Source organism: Camelus ferus, chromosome 13 (assembly GCF_009834535.1).
Source record: "Camelus ferus isolate YT-003-E chromosome 13, BCGSAC_Cfer_1.0, whole genome shotgun sequence".
NCBI classification, from domain to species: Eukaryota; Metazoa; Chordata; class Mammalia; order Artiodactyla; family Camelidae; genus Camelus; species Camelus ferus.
This window is the reverse complement of record NC_045708.1, coordinates 2,009,986-2,025,144: the sequence shown is the minus strand read 5'-3', so window position 1 is coordinate 2,025,144 and position 15,159 is coordinate 2,009,986. Positions and strand designations below refer to the sequence as shown.

Sequence of the window (15,159 nt, the reverse complement as noted above, 5' to 3'; positions counted from 1 at the left end):
ACATGACATTCTCCCCGTGTGCATGTCAGTGTCCAAATTTCCCTTTTGATAAGGACTCCGGTCCTTTTGGATTAGGTGCCCACCCTACTCAACCGATTTCACCAGCAGCAACCTCATTTCCTAATAAGGTCATATTCACAGGTACGTGTGGATTTTGGGGAGACAGGACACCACCCATGACCACTGGCCTCTATCAGCAATACCAAGTGCATGTGCTCTGCAGACCTGATCCCCCAGCCTCAGGGCACTTAAGACATGCCTGGCACATAGCAGATGCTCAGAAAGTATTTGGTCGAATGAATGAATGATCATTTCCTGGCTTATAAGACTTTCTAATGAAAAACGCAGGAAAAAGCGGAGAACATTCCAGCTTATTTTCAAACTTTATTTCGGGAAACACTGTGACCCATGAGCGCATCCCACATTCAAAATCTAGAAACAGGGCTGGATCACCAGTGGGGCAGCTGCTAACACCATATCCCTTTCTCTCTTAGAACAGAACCCCGGTTTTACGCCTGGCAGGGATTGATCCAGCTAAGAAGACATTTCCCAAATGTCTTTTTTTTTTTTTTAACACATACTTCTCCAAAAGACTTACTATCTTTTCTTTAAAGGAATGGATTTTGAAGAGCAAAGACATGAGGCAGAGAGGTAAGAAACAGAAAGTAAACAATCGGTTTATAACCACAACAAATTCGTATGGAGAATGCCCTGTGTGAAACAACACAATAAAGGTTCAAAGCGCGAGGTGTTCCCTGGGGCAAGGTGAAGATTTCAGCCTCCGGGATATGGAATTTAGGCTGCAGTCCTTGTCTTTGAATGGGTCGCTGGGTGTGTCACAGAGGAGTCAGTGGCTCTCCGGAAGGCTCTTTAAATAGAGGGGCTGCTTCCGTTCAGGATGCGATCTTTTCACCTTGCACTTTCCCATCTTCAGGGCACGGTCCAGAGTCCTGACCGCGAGGTGATGAGGGTGAACGTCTGGCCAAGACAGACTGAGAAGGGAGAGGAGCCTGGCTCTCAGCTGATGCGCTGCCTATCTCGGGACTTCTTTAAGGACACAGAAACTAACCCCTAAGGATACAAGCCTTTGTGGCGGTGGCAGCGGAGGTGGGAAGTCTTTTCTCGCTGGCTGAGGGAAATTCATGGGCGGCGCCCGGGCGGCACCTGGAAGTGGGCGTGGACTTCACGCCTCGCCCCGCCCAGGCCCCGCCCACGGCCAAGGCCTCGCCCACCGGAGCCCGGAGTCCCGTCCCGCCCCGCCCCGGCGAGGCCTCCACGCCCCGCCTCCAAGCCACGCGCGGGGCGGGGCCCGAGTCAACTCCCGCACTTCCGGTTCCGGTTCGTTGCGGGGACCCAGGGGTTTCACGCCGTGACGCGGCGGCGGTCGGCGGCCGTCGGGGTGCGGGGCCGCCCGTGGAGCTAGGTATGGGTTGGGGGCCGGCGGGGGCCGGCGCTGAGGCTCCTCTCGAGCCGGGCAGGCGGCGGCCGGGCGTGGCCTCGTCGCCCCCGGTAGCCGGCGCGGACCCCCGCCCGCCGCCCGCCCCCGGAGACCCCGGCCGGTCAGCCCCGCTGGGACACTCGTCGCTGGCGAAGTGTCTGCAGTGGGGTGACCCGGGACCCGGCCTGAGGGTTCGGCCCCGCCGCGCCTCGGCTGCCGCTGCCTCGCACGCAGCCCCTCGCCGACCGCTTTCTCGGGGCTGAGTCTCCGCTCCCAGCGTGGAGCGCGGACTCTCGGGGTCCCCTCGCGCCCCCACCCCCGGGGCCGGGGACCCCACAGTGGGCCGGAAAAAGAAGACTTAGCGCGACTATGCAGCTGAGTTCGCGGACTTGGTGGTGAAGCAGCACGTGATCGAGCACAGCGACGCGGGGGACACCTCCCTGGTGGAGACCCTCTACTGCACGGCCTGTGAGCTCCCCGTAAGGGTGCGGAGGGACCCCATCCTGGAGCATCTGTCTTCGGACGGGCACTGCCGGAGCCGCAGACTCGGCCGGCGGCTCGGCCTCCGCTCGCCGCCGGTGCTCGTGTGTCAGCCTCCATGGGCCGACCGGCCGACACCCGCAGTGGGCGAGCGGAGGGCGCGCTGTTACTTTCGAGTGCGCTGCGCTGCAGGGGATTTCCATCTCGCGGGTGATGGTATGTTAGCTTAGTGTAACCCGCGAGGGGTCTTAACTTGGGGAGGAAGCCCCGTGAAGTCTTGGCGTTGTGTGCTTTGTGCTCGTCCTCCGCTTTGTTCTGTCCTAGAGGGAGCAGTTCCCCTCTGTTAGCGTCTGTGGAGTGATTCGGGGCCTGGGGACACTGGGTCTTGCCACATTTTGTTGTGTGACAGGTCTGTCATCTTCTGTCTAGTTCGGCAGCCTGGGAGCTTGCTGCAGCCGGCCTTGCCTCCCACCCCAGTCACCCATCTCTGCGTCCCCAGCCTCCACTCGTGCTCCCGGCCAGCCCCGCCAGCGCCTGCACGGGGGGGGCGGGGGGGGGGGCGGGGGCGCCTTCTCCTCCCACTGGCCACACATCTCTGGGCCTTGGCCCCCCCAGTGCTCTCAGCTTGACTACCCGTGATGTGCCTACATAGGTGGACCAAACGCCGTCTACTTCCACCTGCCACCTTGCCGCGTTTCCAGCCCTCCAGATGGAAAGGCCATCAGTCCCCTCAAAGCAAGCCAACCAAACACTTGTTTCAGAGTCCTCCAATGCCGTGGTGTCCAGAAGTGGCATGAGGCAGCTTCCTGATACCGGAGCAGGGGCCCCTGGCCGCCTTGGCCAGGCTGTCTTTAGGGCTGGGTTTGGGAGCGAAAAGCTGTTTCAGAGCTTGATGGGTGAGGACAGCTGCTGCTTGCTTTATGTCATCGAGGACCAGCTGTGTGATGTGGAGCACGCCTTCAGAGCCGAATTTGGCCAACACACAGGTGGTTTGCAAACAGAATGCAGACGTGGTCCTCAGTGACCAGCGGTAGGATTTCAGTGAGTGTACAGATGTCACCACCCACCGTGGGTGGGCACTGCTCTAGGGGCTGGAGGCATGGCCCCAATTGTGGCAGAGCCCCACTCTGTGCTGCTGAGTTTGGTGGAGAGACAGACAAGTAGATCCCAGTGCCCATAAGAGGCACTGAGTTCCGAGGAAGAAGTCAGGCTGCAGGAGGAGGAGGGTGGGGAGCTATTGTTTCAGATGACGTGGACATCTGAGGAGGGGCTGGTTGAGCAGGGACCCAGATGGGTGAGTGAACGGCCATGCAGTGTCCAGGGGCAAGCACTCTGAAGAGAGGACACCGACTCCTCTTAAGGCCTTGAAGTAGGAGCCTGTGTGTCTTGTTTGAGGGTGAGCAGCACGACAGAGCCGGCAGGACTGTACTGAAACTGGGTGAGGAGTGGACAGTGAGCTCAAGAGTGGTGGCCAGAGTCCTGGCCTGGAGCCTGGACGGCCACGCAGACTTTGGATTCTGTTTGGATTGCCTTGGGAAGCCCCTGGTGGCGTGAGCAGAGGCCGGCTGATCCAACTCAAGAGTTAGAAGCATCGCTCCAGCAGGTCCTTTCACTGCCGGGGACAGCACACTTTGGGGCCAGTGGTGGAAGGAGGCAGGGAGACTAGGGTGGGCCTGGTCACACAGGTCAGGCCTGGACCAGAGTGGCAGCGTGGTCAGATTTGTGATGTTCTGAAAGTAGAGCCTTGACAGCGGCCGAGTTCCTGGGAGCTGGCTTCCTTCCTGACCCACACAGCTGAGGAGGGCGTTACCTGCCCTGACTGGGGGCAGCAGCGTCGCTGCAGCCGAGCGGAACACTGGGAGGCAGCACTCCAGCCTTGCTGCCAGCTCAGTTTGGCATGATCACAGCAGGGTAGCCAGTCTCGCCAGGCAGCACCCAGCCAGTGGTGTCAGGTGCCACCTAGCCAGCTCAGCCAGAGCCAGGGCGGCACGTTTCGACGTTCACTGTCATGGGGCCGGCAGGCGTGCCGCAACTTGGCTCTAGAACTTAATGCTCCTTTCCCGCCCCTGGCTCTCTCTCGAGGGCCGTAGCTACCGTTAACATTGAATATGTTCTTAATAACGTAGTGAGAAGGTTTAATCCCGGGTGGTTGATGCACTTACGGAGTCCTGAAACGTTCAGCTGAATGGTGTGGTGTGATGCCAAAGCCTCATTTTTATCCCTGAAGCACATTCACGAATGCGTAAAGCTTGTATGACTTTGGAAACTGACAGCTTTTACTTTTGGGTTATGTGTGACGTTATCTGCCTTGTGCCTCCTTTCCTGACTCTGAGCTGAAGTATAACATATGTAGAATACCCACCTTCGTGTGTAGCGTACACAGAGAAGCTCCCGAGCTCGGTCAGCACATTTTTGCAAATTGAACCCTGTGTGAACAGCCCCCAGAATGTCCTCGGGCCCCCAGAAGCCCCCTCTGCCCACTTGCGGTCCAGACCCAGGGTGACCACTCTGCTGACGAAGGAGTTTCTGTGCCGTTGGACCGGCTCTCGGAGGGTCTGACAGGGTTTGATTCGCTGAGTTCTGTGATGCTCCCACTTGGCTGGGGTCCGCACTTCCTCGGGGCCTCCAGTAGGAGTTGAGAAACAAGCCCTGCTCGCTGGACGTGCCCTTCGTCACACCTTTTCTCCTCGTCACTGTTCTCCTGTGCCTGAGGTCTCCAGAGCGTACAGAGTGGTTTTGACTGTGAATTCCGGGACGTTCTAGCTCTCATATCAAAACACCCTCCTCTGACGCTCCGTTTACTCCCCGCAGGGTCTCCGGAGTGGCTGTCTGCTCCCTGCCCTCTCAGGCAGCTTCTGAGAGTGTGCTGGACGCGTTGCAAGCAGCTAAGGGCTGCAGTTCACTCTGTCCGCCCTCCTGGTCCTGTGTGGTTCCTTCCCAGTGGGCAGCACCTGCGCTGGGGTAGGTGGGGTGGTGCTGGGGGAGCTGACATGAAAATGAAAACCCACTTGAAAATCTGAAAGGGTCCCAGATACCTAGTTAGTGTTTCCCAAAGTGTGTTCCCTGGAATGTTCGTTGTCTTCGTGTTAGGGAGAGCAGGGGCTTTGTTCTCCAGCACACCTGGGGGAACGCAAGATCATTAAGGAGACAAGCTAATTCACGTGGCCTTCCTGTCTGTGTGGCAGTGGAGCCTTAGAATCTGGCAGCCCCCAGTCATTTTGGGGGGGGTGTCACCGTCCGTTTCAGTGGTGGTCAGGTGCACGGAGCGTTTCCCACCCTGACCATCTTTAAGTGCGCGGCTCGGGGCATCGGCGTGTTCACCCTGCTGTGCAGCCAGCATCACCGGCATCTCCTGAGCTCTTCCGTCTTCCCAAACTGAGCTCCTTCCCATGAAGCACTCACTCCCCACCCCCGACCCCGGCCGCCACCCTTCTCCTTTCCTCCTCTGGATTTGCGGCCCCAGGTGCTGCATCTGAGGGGAGTCATACAGGGTCTGTCCTTTGCGACTGGCTTTTTTCCCTCAGCGCAGTGTCTTGAGGGTTCGTCCCTGTTGTAGCGGCTATCAAAACTTGCTTCCTTTTTGAGGCTGAATAATGTTCCAGGGTACGGATGGACCACATTTTATTTATCCACAGTTCATCCATGGAAGAACACTTGGGCTGCTACCACCTCTTGGCTCTGGTGAATAATGCTGTTCTGAACGGGGTTTTGCAGGTGTCTGTTCCAGACTCCCAGTCGCTTTTGACCTTTGTGTCCTTCGGGGGTTACTGTCGGGAGCAGAAGCCACTTAGGTGTTTTCAGCAGCAGGAGACTTAGTGTAAAGACCGGTCACTGGGGCTCTGGGTGGGGCGACCTCAGAACTCGCCTCTGCCTCATCCAGTCAGGTGAGGGGCAGGGGGCTGCCCGTAGTCTGGGGGTCAGGGCACCTGGTTGGAAAGGCTCTGCCACCACAGTCACCTCAATGGCAAACTGGTGACAGGGCCCCAGGATGCTGTGGGAGTGACCCCGTTCTCCATGGAGTTGCCTTTGTCCGTTTGTCAGAAATTCACCTCTCCTGCTCCTCTGATCAGCTCCTCTGCTCGTCCCCAGCACGGCGCTGTCTGATCGCCACCACTGTGCGGTGGTGACGTGGAACGAGGAGCGGGGTCCTCCCGCCTGCTCACTTTCCTTGTTGTCTTGGTTACTCTAGATCCTTCCCCTTCCCGTGTGAGTTTAGACCCCCCTTGTTGGTTTCCACAGCAGAAGTCCTGCCAGGATCCTGACTGGACTGCACTGAATCTGGAGGTCGGTCTGGGACACCTCTGTGATGGAGGGTCGCACCGTCCCTGTGTTTACTGAGGGCGCCTTTGACTTCTTTCCTCGGTGCTGTGCACTTCCCGGGGTCCAGATCTTGGGTGTCTTTCGCTCGGTTCCTTTGGTGCTGTTGCGAAGGGTCCTTTTTAGTTTCTGTTTTCAGGGTTTCATTACTAGTGTGTGGAAACATGGCTGATTCTTGTGTGACTGACCTTGCGTTCTGTGACCTCGCTGAACTCACTTGTTAGCCCCACTAGCTTTGTGTGGTTCTTTGTGATTCTCTGTGTTGACAGCCATGTAGTTTGTGAATAGAGGCAGATTCCTTTCTTTCCAGCCAGCGTGTCAGTCTGCTTCGTGCCTGATGGAAGTGGCTTGGACCTGTCACATGGTCTAGAATAGGAGTGACGGCCGCCTTGTTTTGTGCCCAGTCTTGGGGGGCGTTCTGTCTCACCACGAGTGTGGTGCCGCTGCAGGCTCGGTCAGGTTGAGGTAATTGCTTTCTGTTCCTGCTTTGCTGAGAGTTTTCATCATGAACGGATGTTGAATTTTGTCAGATGCATTTTCCGCATCAGTTGAGATGCTGGATGATTGCGCTTCTAATGTCAAACCAGCCTTGCCTTCCTGGGACAAGCCCACTGGATCCTGCTGCATTTCCCTTTTTTATACGTTCTGGTTTCCATTTGCTAAGCTTTTGTTAAGCATTTTTGTCTTTTCACGAGAAGTATTCATCTACGGCTTTTTCATGATGCCTTTATTTGGTTTTGGTTTCAGGGTCATGCTTGCCTCGCAGAATGAATTGGCCTTGTTTTTCCGGAAGGGTTTCTGTAGAATAGGGACTAATTTTTTTTTTTAATGTGAAGACCTGGCTCCGGTCGCCAGCCCTTGTCTTGTAAGACAGACATAGGTCGCTAGAACGTACTTGGTCTTCAGCAGAATATTTCAGTATTCCACAAACAGGGCTTAGCTTCGGCACTCGGTCCTGACCTCAGTCAGGAAAGCTCGCCGTTGCTTGTGGGAAGGAAGTTTAGGAATGTCTTAGGGCTTCTTGCACAGGGCCGCACAGTGCTTCTCCCGGAAGTGCCCCCTCACCTGGGACTGGCGTCTTGGCCATTCGGGGACAGGAAGGCTCATCCTCGAAATGTCCAGGTCAGGTGCTCCTTGAGGTCCCGGTGTGCCCACAACAGGTCATCACTTGGCACTTGCATCTTGGTGATCTGAGAAAACTAGGCCATATTCGGCCATTCGTAGGGGCCTCAGATTCAAGCCACTCTGCTGGGGTCCTGCCCTGGCTCGGGCCCCTGGGCGCCTTTCTCGCCCTCCGAATGTTTTGGGAAAGGAATCTGGTTACCTGTGTTAACACACCCCCTTGGAAAGTAAGTGATCAGGCACAAATGTTAGTTCTTGCTGCTGCTCTTAGCGCCTGGGTGACCACTGTGTGGCCAGTAACGCCACGTAATCTTAGTGTCCAGACTGTCACATCCACCAGCTCGGCATCAAGACAGAGACTTCAACTGCTTTGGGACCCTGTCGTCTGTGGTGCCCTCCACCCCGGGAAGCACCTACGGCAGTTTGAGTGGAGGAAGGGTGGGGGCTGGGGTCCTCAGTCTGGAGCCCATCTGCCGAAATCCCACGTGGACGCCAGCCGCGTGACGTCCCCTCTGCCCATAGCTGGATGCCTGTTTGGATGCAGTGGGTTTTGTGATGTTATATTTAGTTTATAAATTAGCTTTGGTTTACTCATTATAAAAGAGGAACTAACACTTGGTTATATGTGATGAAGGTTGTATTTAGAATAAGTCAGTGTTGAGAATTTGTGAGGATTTTTTCTTTCTTAAAGATGTTTGTATCTTACTCAGGTTTGAGAAATACTGATAGCAGTTCCATCTGCATTTGTAAATTTAGGGGTGGGTGTGTTTTTTCCCTGACTCATGCATCCTGTTAAAGCCGTGTGTCTGGCTTCTGTCCCCAGGCATGTGGCTCTGGGTGACAGTGGCCAGGCCCGGGGTGGTCTCCGGTTGTAGAGAGGAGCCGGTTGGGGTCTTCATTCTGTGACGTCTGCTCGCTGCGCCATGACCCCGCGTATCCTCCTTGCAATTTCCAGGGAAGGGGGTGCTCTGCGACGGACTGCCCTGTCTGGACGGGCAGACTGCGGGGTCCTGCTTCGATGAAGCCGACAGACGTGGCAGGCCGCCTGTCTGTGGACTTTACAAGTAAGAGCAGCCTCCTAGCGGTTTTTGAACGTTTTCCCGTTATGTAAAATACTCAGAGCACTTCTTTAGAAATGCTAACCTGCAGTTTCTAAATGAGAGTCTCATTTCCAGGAGTGAGAAATAGATATGTTATTAGTGGCTTTTCTGTTTGAACATTATTTATTCTAAAGAGACCCAGGGTTTACCGTGTGGCTCCCGGTTGCCAGGGGCTGTGCTGGGTGCTGGCGCTGGGTGTAACTGGGGAAGAGACAGAAAAGCCATTGCCCCCGTGAGCCAGGGTCTGAGAGGGGCCAGCTCCCAGAGGCAGCGGCCAGTGCCTCTGCACGGAGACTGCAGTGTGGGGAGCGTCAGGATGCAGAGAAGACGGGCTGGCGGTTGAAGTCAAGTGGCTGGCGTGCCCCCTGCTATCCCGCTGTGCCCCGCAGACGTGGCCGTCAGCAGCCTCACAATTCACACACTGCAGAAGGCTTCGAGGGACGCGGCCCAGAGCCCAGCTGGCCACACACGCTTCTCAGCCAATGGGCTGCGGGGTGGGCCCTGCCCGGTGTCCATCGTGTCTTCCGGGCGCCTTGACCCAGCTGTCCAGTTCTTGCTCGGGAAGGTCCGTGACGGCCGAGCCCTGGGGAGGGTCCATTGGGTCCCCACCGTCAGCAGTCAGTACCCCGCAGCCCCCCTAGATCTCCTGAGGAAGTCAGGCGGGGGCTCCGCGGTGGGAGCCCCAGCCGCCTTCTGGGGCTGAGCGCCCACGGCCACACCCCAGCCGCCAGCACCGGCTCCCGTGTGGGACTTTCCCTGCTGCTGCCGTGCACGGTGTGGACGTGGCCGGTGTGCTGCTGGGAGGACACGCTCCCCACCGTGTGTGCCCTGGGGAGTGCCCTCTGCCCAGGTGAGAGCCCGCTTTCTTCTCGGCACCCTCTTGCCTCTGTCCAGCCTGGGAGTGCAGCCGGGGCTGGCGCCCCCTAGAGGGCCCCCCCTACAGGGCCCCCCCCGCCGTGTCACGCGGGAAGCACTGCGCGCTTGGTGAGCTGTGAGATTCGTTATTTTAATAATTGTTTCTGCAGTGCCTGCTATGAGACGTGCCTTCTGCCATCTTGAAGCGTGGGCCCCGTCCCTCCTGCAGGAGGTCGCAGCCAGGCCGGGCTGGCAGCGACCAGCCGGGGAGGTCGGGTCGGGCTGTAGCTCCTGTCTTGTCCTGCTGGAGCAGAGCCCCCACGTCATCTGTTCTCGTGGCCCCCATCCCTCCTCCGTTCTCACTGGGAGCTCCTCCTCCAGGGCTGCTTCCTCAGGTCCCCGCTGACCCCTGGGGCTCAGCCTGGGATCCAGGCCACCCCTCTTGGCCCCTCGGGCCCCTGAAAGGATGCTGCACAAGCCCCTTCTCTGGCCTCCCCCTGCACTGCAGCCACCACGAGTCCTTTAAAGTGGACTTCGGACCTGGCCCCCTCTGCTCCCAGCCCTCGGGGGGGTTCTCCTCTCGCTCAGGGCAGACTCCCCATCCTTGGCTCATGAGTCCCTACAGGAGCGCCCCGCCCCGCCAGGGCCCTTCTCTCTGCTCCTGGGACACTGGCAGCCGCACTGCAGGCTTTGCCGGCTCCCCGCTGCCTGGGCGCTTCTCCCAGGCCGCACCGGTGCCTGCCCTGCTCTTCCCTGCGGCTCTTCCACCATCATAGTCCACGTCCTCTCGGCCCCTCGTGTGGCCGGTGCCCCGGGGCCGTGGCAGGGACTGCTCTGTCCTCGTGCTGCCCCTTTGGTGCCCAGAGCGCAACCCCACGAGTGTGGGGACAGGAGGGGCTGGCGGGTGCCTGGCCAGACTCTGCGCTGGCCAGCAGCCCCGCCTTCTGGTCACCGTTGGGGGTGGTTTTAGCTTTTCCCTCTTTTGATGACCAGTTTCCGTAGTTGCTCGGCTGGGCCGTGCTTCGGGCTGACAGGGCAGCGTGCTCCCTTCGGGCCCTGCTGGTGTGAGCTCCTGGGGGACAGACCCCGCCGTGAGGAAACAACGTGCCCTGCCGGCGGGGGTGTTGAGGGTGAGACTGCCGCCACCGCCCGGGATGGTTTCCACCCCGAGCCTCAGCCCTTCCTGCGTTCTGGCCCGGCGGCTCCAGCCCTGGGTCCTGATGCTAAGAAAGTGATCGGGGTGGCAGTGGACGTGTCCACAGTTCTCGTGATGCAGGGCCTGGGGCCGTCTGAAGGCCAGCCCCCAGGAGCAGGCGAAGGCCGTGTCCCCATAGTGGGCAGTCCATGGGACAGGACACTTAGGAGGGTTTCTCCAGATGCAGGAAGGTGCTTTTGCGGGAGCATTAGGCAGGGAAAGTGCAGAGAACAAAACTGAATAAATAACGTAAGCCCAGCAATGCAAAAAATGCATCACCTGTGTGTATAAACGTGTCTGTACGTGCACACACACTCACACACACACACATACATGAGCGCTCCCGGGGGAAGAGGCTGGAAACAGACCTCCCAGGTGTCGACAGCGTCCTTCTCTGCACGGCGGGATTGTGAGGGCTTCTGGCTTCCCCTTCATACCTGTCTGTGGGTTCGGAACCGTTCAGGTCACAGAAGGAACCCCTCCCCATTGCGTAAGGACAGTACACAGAACCCAAGTCACTTGAACACTCTACTTCTCTGGGAGAGGAGGGGTTAGTGGCGTTGGAAACACTTCAGCAAACTAGACAGAGAGGCAGCACTGGACCCTCCTCGCTGCTGAGGCCCACGGGGTGTTCAGGCCGCGTGTGGTGGAGCGAGTGGGAGCGCGCCCTCCGGGGCCCTGGCCCCCCCGTCAACGGAGGTTCAGCAGCGGTTCTGTCTGGGTCTGTGGGGCTGCCGCTTCTGCGAATGCTTTAGAGGAGCTTGAACGTCTTTTGTCTAAAAGGGAGCGCCTTATCAGATCGTTTGTCCCAACTGGTTTATCCCCGGAGGACGCTGTGGCCTGGATTCCGCGTGCCTCCCGCGGCTCCCTGCCCTTCTCGCCCCAGGGTGCGAGTCTAGAGCCTGCCCGTGCTCAGCCACAGGCAGCTTTTGAATTGCTCCTGGAGCCCCTTGGTTGATCATGTCCACATCTTTACCGCACCTGGGGCTTGTGCCGGGTGGTGGGAGACTGTGTGATGTCGGTCCTCACGAGCTCCCGCCCCCAGGGCAGGGGCACGACTCAGCCCTGGGCATCTCCGTCCAGGCTGAGCCCAGGACGGCCCCACGTTTGTGCTTAGGGCACACTTTCTGACTGACTGTTCACCAGCCCTAACTCCCTTGTTTCTCTCAGTTTTCTGTTTGCTGAAAGGTTGTACACCATCATTGTAAAGGAGATTACTGGCCCTTTTGGGCATCAGAAGTTTTGCGGTTTGCTGGACTGACTGACTGACAGCACCTGGATGCCCTCCTGCCTAGACACGCTTCCTTACAAGACGCAGGCGCTGCTGTGATCACCGCGACATCTCCCGGGGGGGGGGGGGGGCCTTGTCACCTAGATGTCAGCCAGCACTGCAGGAAAAGCTGTGATCAGAGACTGGAGGCGCCCCCGGCCCCCAGCCCCGGCCCAGCCAGTTGCGATGGTGAAAGATGTCATTTCAGTGGGCAGAGACACGTGCATGCGGTGGGAGCCACTCGAGGGTGGCACCTCGTGCACAGTAGGTGCTCAGTAAATATTTTAACTGTTCTTGTAAGAACTTTTAAACTTACCTGGTGAGAGCGAAGTTTTCTATACTTTGATGATTGAGATTCACTCGTCGGTCCTAATAATGTTTTAAGAAATTGTCTTCCCAAAGGTGACTTTTTTCTTTCCACGTTGGTTGTTACCTCAAAGACGCCCTGGCCCTTCGGCCGTCACACACAGCTTATGCTGCATCGCAGTGCGCCATACGGAGCGCGGGGTGCAGGCAGCCCTGGAAGGTCGGGTGCCGTGCCCCCCGGTACGGGCCATCACCCAGGGGCCGTCCACCCCGACCACTTGCACTTTCCCGGCCCTCGTGGCCCCCCAGGCGCGCGGCTCTCGGCACCTTGCAGGTGGGTCATCAGAGCCCCTGGGCATCTCCGGCCTGGCTCGGCCCTCCCCCTGGATGCCCAGACCCCGGCCGGGCGCTACCGGGAGGCGTACCGACAGCTCCTCAGACACTTTCTCAGGACCCTTCGAGGTGGGTGAGGCCCTCAGGAGAAACCTTGGACGTGCTGACTTGTAGCGAGAGTATTTGTTTTCAGTTACAGTCAGTGCAGCAGGTAAGCCGTTTGCAAAGTGATGGCACTACGGGTGTCGGGTTCAGTCTCAGCTGTTTTGAATAATCATTTGCGTTGCGTGTATCTGACGGACCGCCCGTCGGTGTCCCTTTGGGGTTATGTGGACGCACACATTAGCTCTGAGGCATGGAATGTGACGGGTACTTCCACGTCCCTGGGATCTGGTGAATTTCACACGTCCCTGAGGAAAGTGGCCCGGTTGTGGGGGAGACGGCTACGTCAGACAGGCAGTGGGCCTCTGCGCTGCACCCCTCGGGACCTTTCCGTGTCCCCCGTCCCCAGCCAGACCAGAGGGTGTCGTGGTCCCGGCTGGGCCTGGGCTTCTGCCCTGACTCTGTGTAAGCACGCCCTGTGCGGGGGAAGACGCTCCCGCGGCCACCGGAGAGCAGCTGCTCGGGGCGCTGCAGGCGGCCGCGGCCGCACGGCAGGCCTGGTGCCGGTCAGCCGGAGCCCTGCGGCACAGAGCAGCCGAGGTCTGTGTGGTCGAGGCAGAGCACCGGGAGGCACAGTGCGCTCGAACCCTGCCTGAGACCCGCCGGCCTGTGCACGTGCCCCGGTGCTGAGAGAGCTGGCACCTGTGGTGACATTATCTTCACCAGAGACCAAGAAGAGGACCCTTGGGAGACCGAGTATGTTCCGTTAGTGGGGTAACGGATTGTAGGGCGATGTCAGAGCCAGGAGACTGAGCTCAGGGTTGCTGCTACATTTCCTTCTGGCTGGGGTCTCCTCCGTGGGGTCCTGGGAAGAACGCAGGTCAGGAATCGGACCGTGTAAGTGGGGGGAACCTGCAGCCCCAGCTCTGAGCACCTCTTCTGTGTGGGGAGCAGAGTGAAGGCGGCCTCAGCACCCTGGACCGCGTGCTGCGTGCCCTGAGCGGGCTGCAGCTTCCCGGGGGCCTCAGGGGCAGTTACAGCTGTGTTTAAAAACCAAACAACTTTCTCAAAGAATCTGTGAGTTGTGCAGTGTATTATGCAGCACTATTCCTAGGAAATGATAAATAATTGTATATGATGTTAAAGAATTTTTTTTTTTTTCTTGCCTGACTGTAGACTTTCTCTGAATGTCAGCGGGCAGCCAGGAAGTGGCCTCACAGGGGCGTGTCCCCAGAGCCAGTGCCTTGCAGAGTGGTAGATCTGCTGCTAGGCGGGTCATCTTCCCAGACTTCCGTGCCAGCCTGTGGGAGGCGTTTTCATTTATTTCAAAGTGATCGTGTGTGTTCCTTGTATTCTACTTTAAAAAAACGTTTTTTAACGAAGGTGCTAAAGCTGCCTCGTGCTGGAGCGCATGGCTGCCGCGCTCACCCCTCGAGGTCCCTGTCTCCGTGCTGTGCGTGGCGGCGGCGTCTTAATAAAACTCCCAGGTCCGCGTTTCCCGTCCGGTTCTGCAGCGTCGGCGTGTCCGTGATTCAGACAGCCGAGTGCGGGAGGGTGGCGCGGAGGTGACAGCTCAGAGGAGGGGTGGGAGGAGGTGTGTGGGGGCGGGGACAGTGGGGACAGAGGAGGTGCGCGGGGCTCCGTCTCCCTGTCCTGTCGCCTTGTCCTGCTGGATTTCAGCCCCGCGTCTAGAGAGACCCAGGCCTCCCTCAACACTGAACAAGCTTTGAGAGCCCCGCATTTCGCTGTGGCCAGTCCCCAGTCCCGTATTCCCAGGTCTGACAAGAGGGGAGCGGAAGGAAGGCCAGGTGCCCCGGAGCCCGAGCAGGGCTGACCTGAAGCGTGAGCGCTCGTCTGGAACAGCCGGAGGGTGTTCACAGTCCACACGGACGCCCGCGTGGCCTTTCTGAGGTCACAGCCCGGCCCCCGGCCTGCTCTCAGGAGGTCTGAGCTGGCCGGGCCCAGGCCAGTCCTGTCAGTTCAGTGGGCGTTGCTCAGATGGCACCAGGTCGGGCCACAGGTCGCTCTTGGACCCGAGTCCACGCTGAACACACGGCTCAGAGGCCCCGGGGTGGAGGGCGCCCGCAGGGCCTGTGCCTGCGTGGGGTCTTTGGGTCTGGTTCAGTCATAGGAGACAGTCACAGGCCGTGTGCTTTGTTACGTATAAAACCAAAACTTCCCACCAAAACACAGCTGAAAAACACATTTCCCCAAGATGGCGTTACCGGGAGAAGCAGCTAGCGTCGCTGGGACGCTTCCATCAGCGCTGCCGGAAGAGGCTCTGCGTTACGTTGGCAACGCGGGTGGTGTTTTTTTAAACCTTCAAGTGTTAAAGCGCTTTAACCAACAGAACAGAAGATGTTTGTGTCTTTACCGCTGGCATGTTCTGAGGGCCAGCTACCCGGTGCCCCCGCTCCCTGCACACTGGGGACCCAGGCCGCTGGCGCTGCTGCCCAGAGCTGGGCGGGATGATGCCCCCAGCAGCCCTGCCCTGGAGGGGAGGAGCCCGGGGGACTGGGCAGCAGTGCTCAGCGCGCAGGCGTCCACGAGGCCCACCCTGCACCCCAGCCCGCAGCTCCCTCCCGCCTCCTCACTGCTGGGGAAACCCCACACCCTAAAATAAAGCTTTATTTTCTCTTGA

The 15,159-nt window shown here is 58.7% G+C and overlaps 1 protein-coding gene across 1 annotated transcript; it reads left to right on the top strand.

Annotated features, from left to right (window-relative positions):
- The first annotated feature begins 1,425 nt into the window (after positions 1-1,425).
- LOC102509860 (putative TP73 antisense gene protein 1) lies at positions 1,426-15,159 on the top strand. Its single transcript, XM_032494789.1, is given in 3 exon segments — positions 1,426-1,629; positions 1,801-2,094; positions 2,328-15,159. Coding segments are annotated over 3 exon segments (1,113 nt in total). The 3' UTR covers positions 2,943-15,159.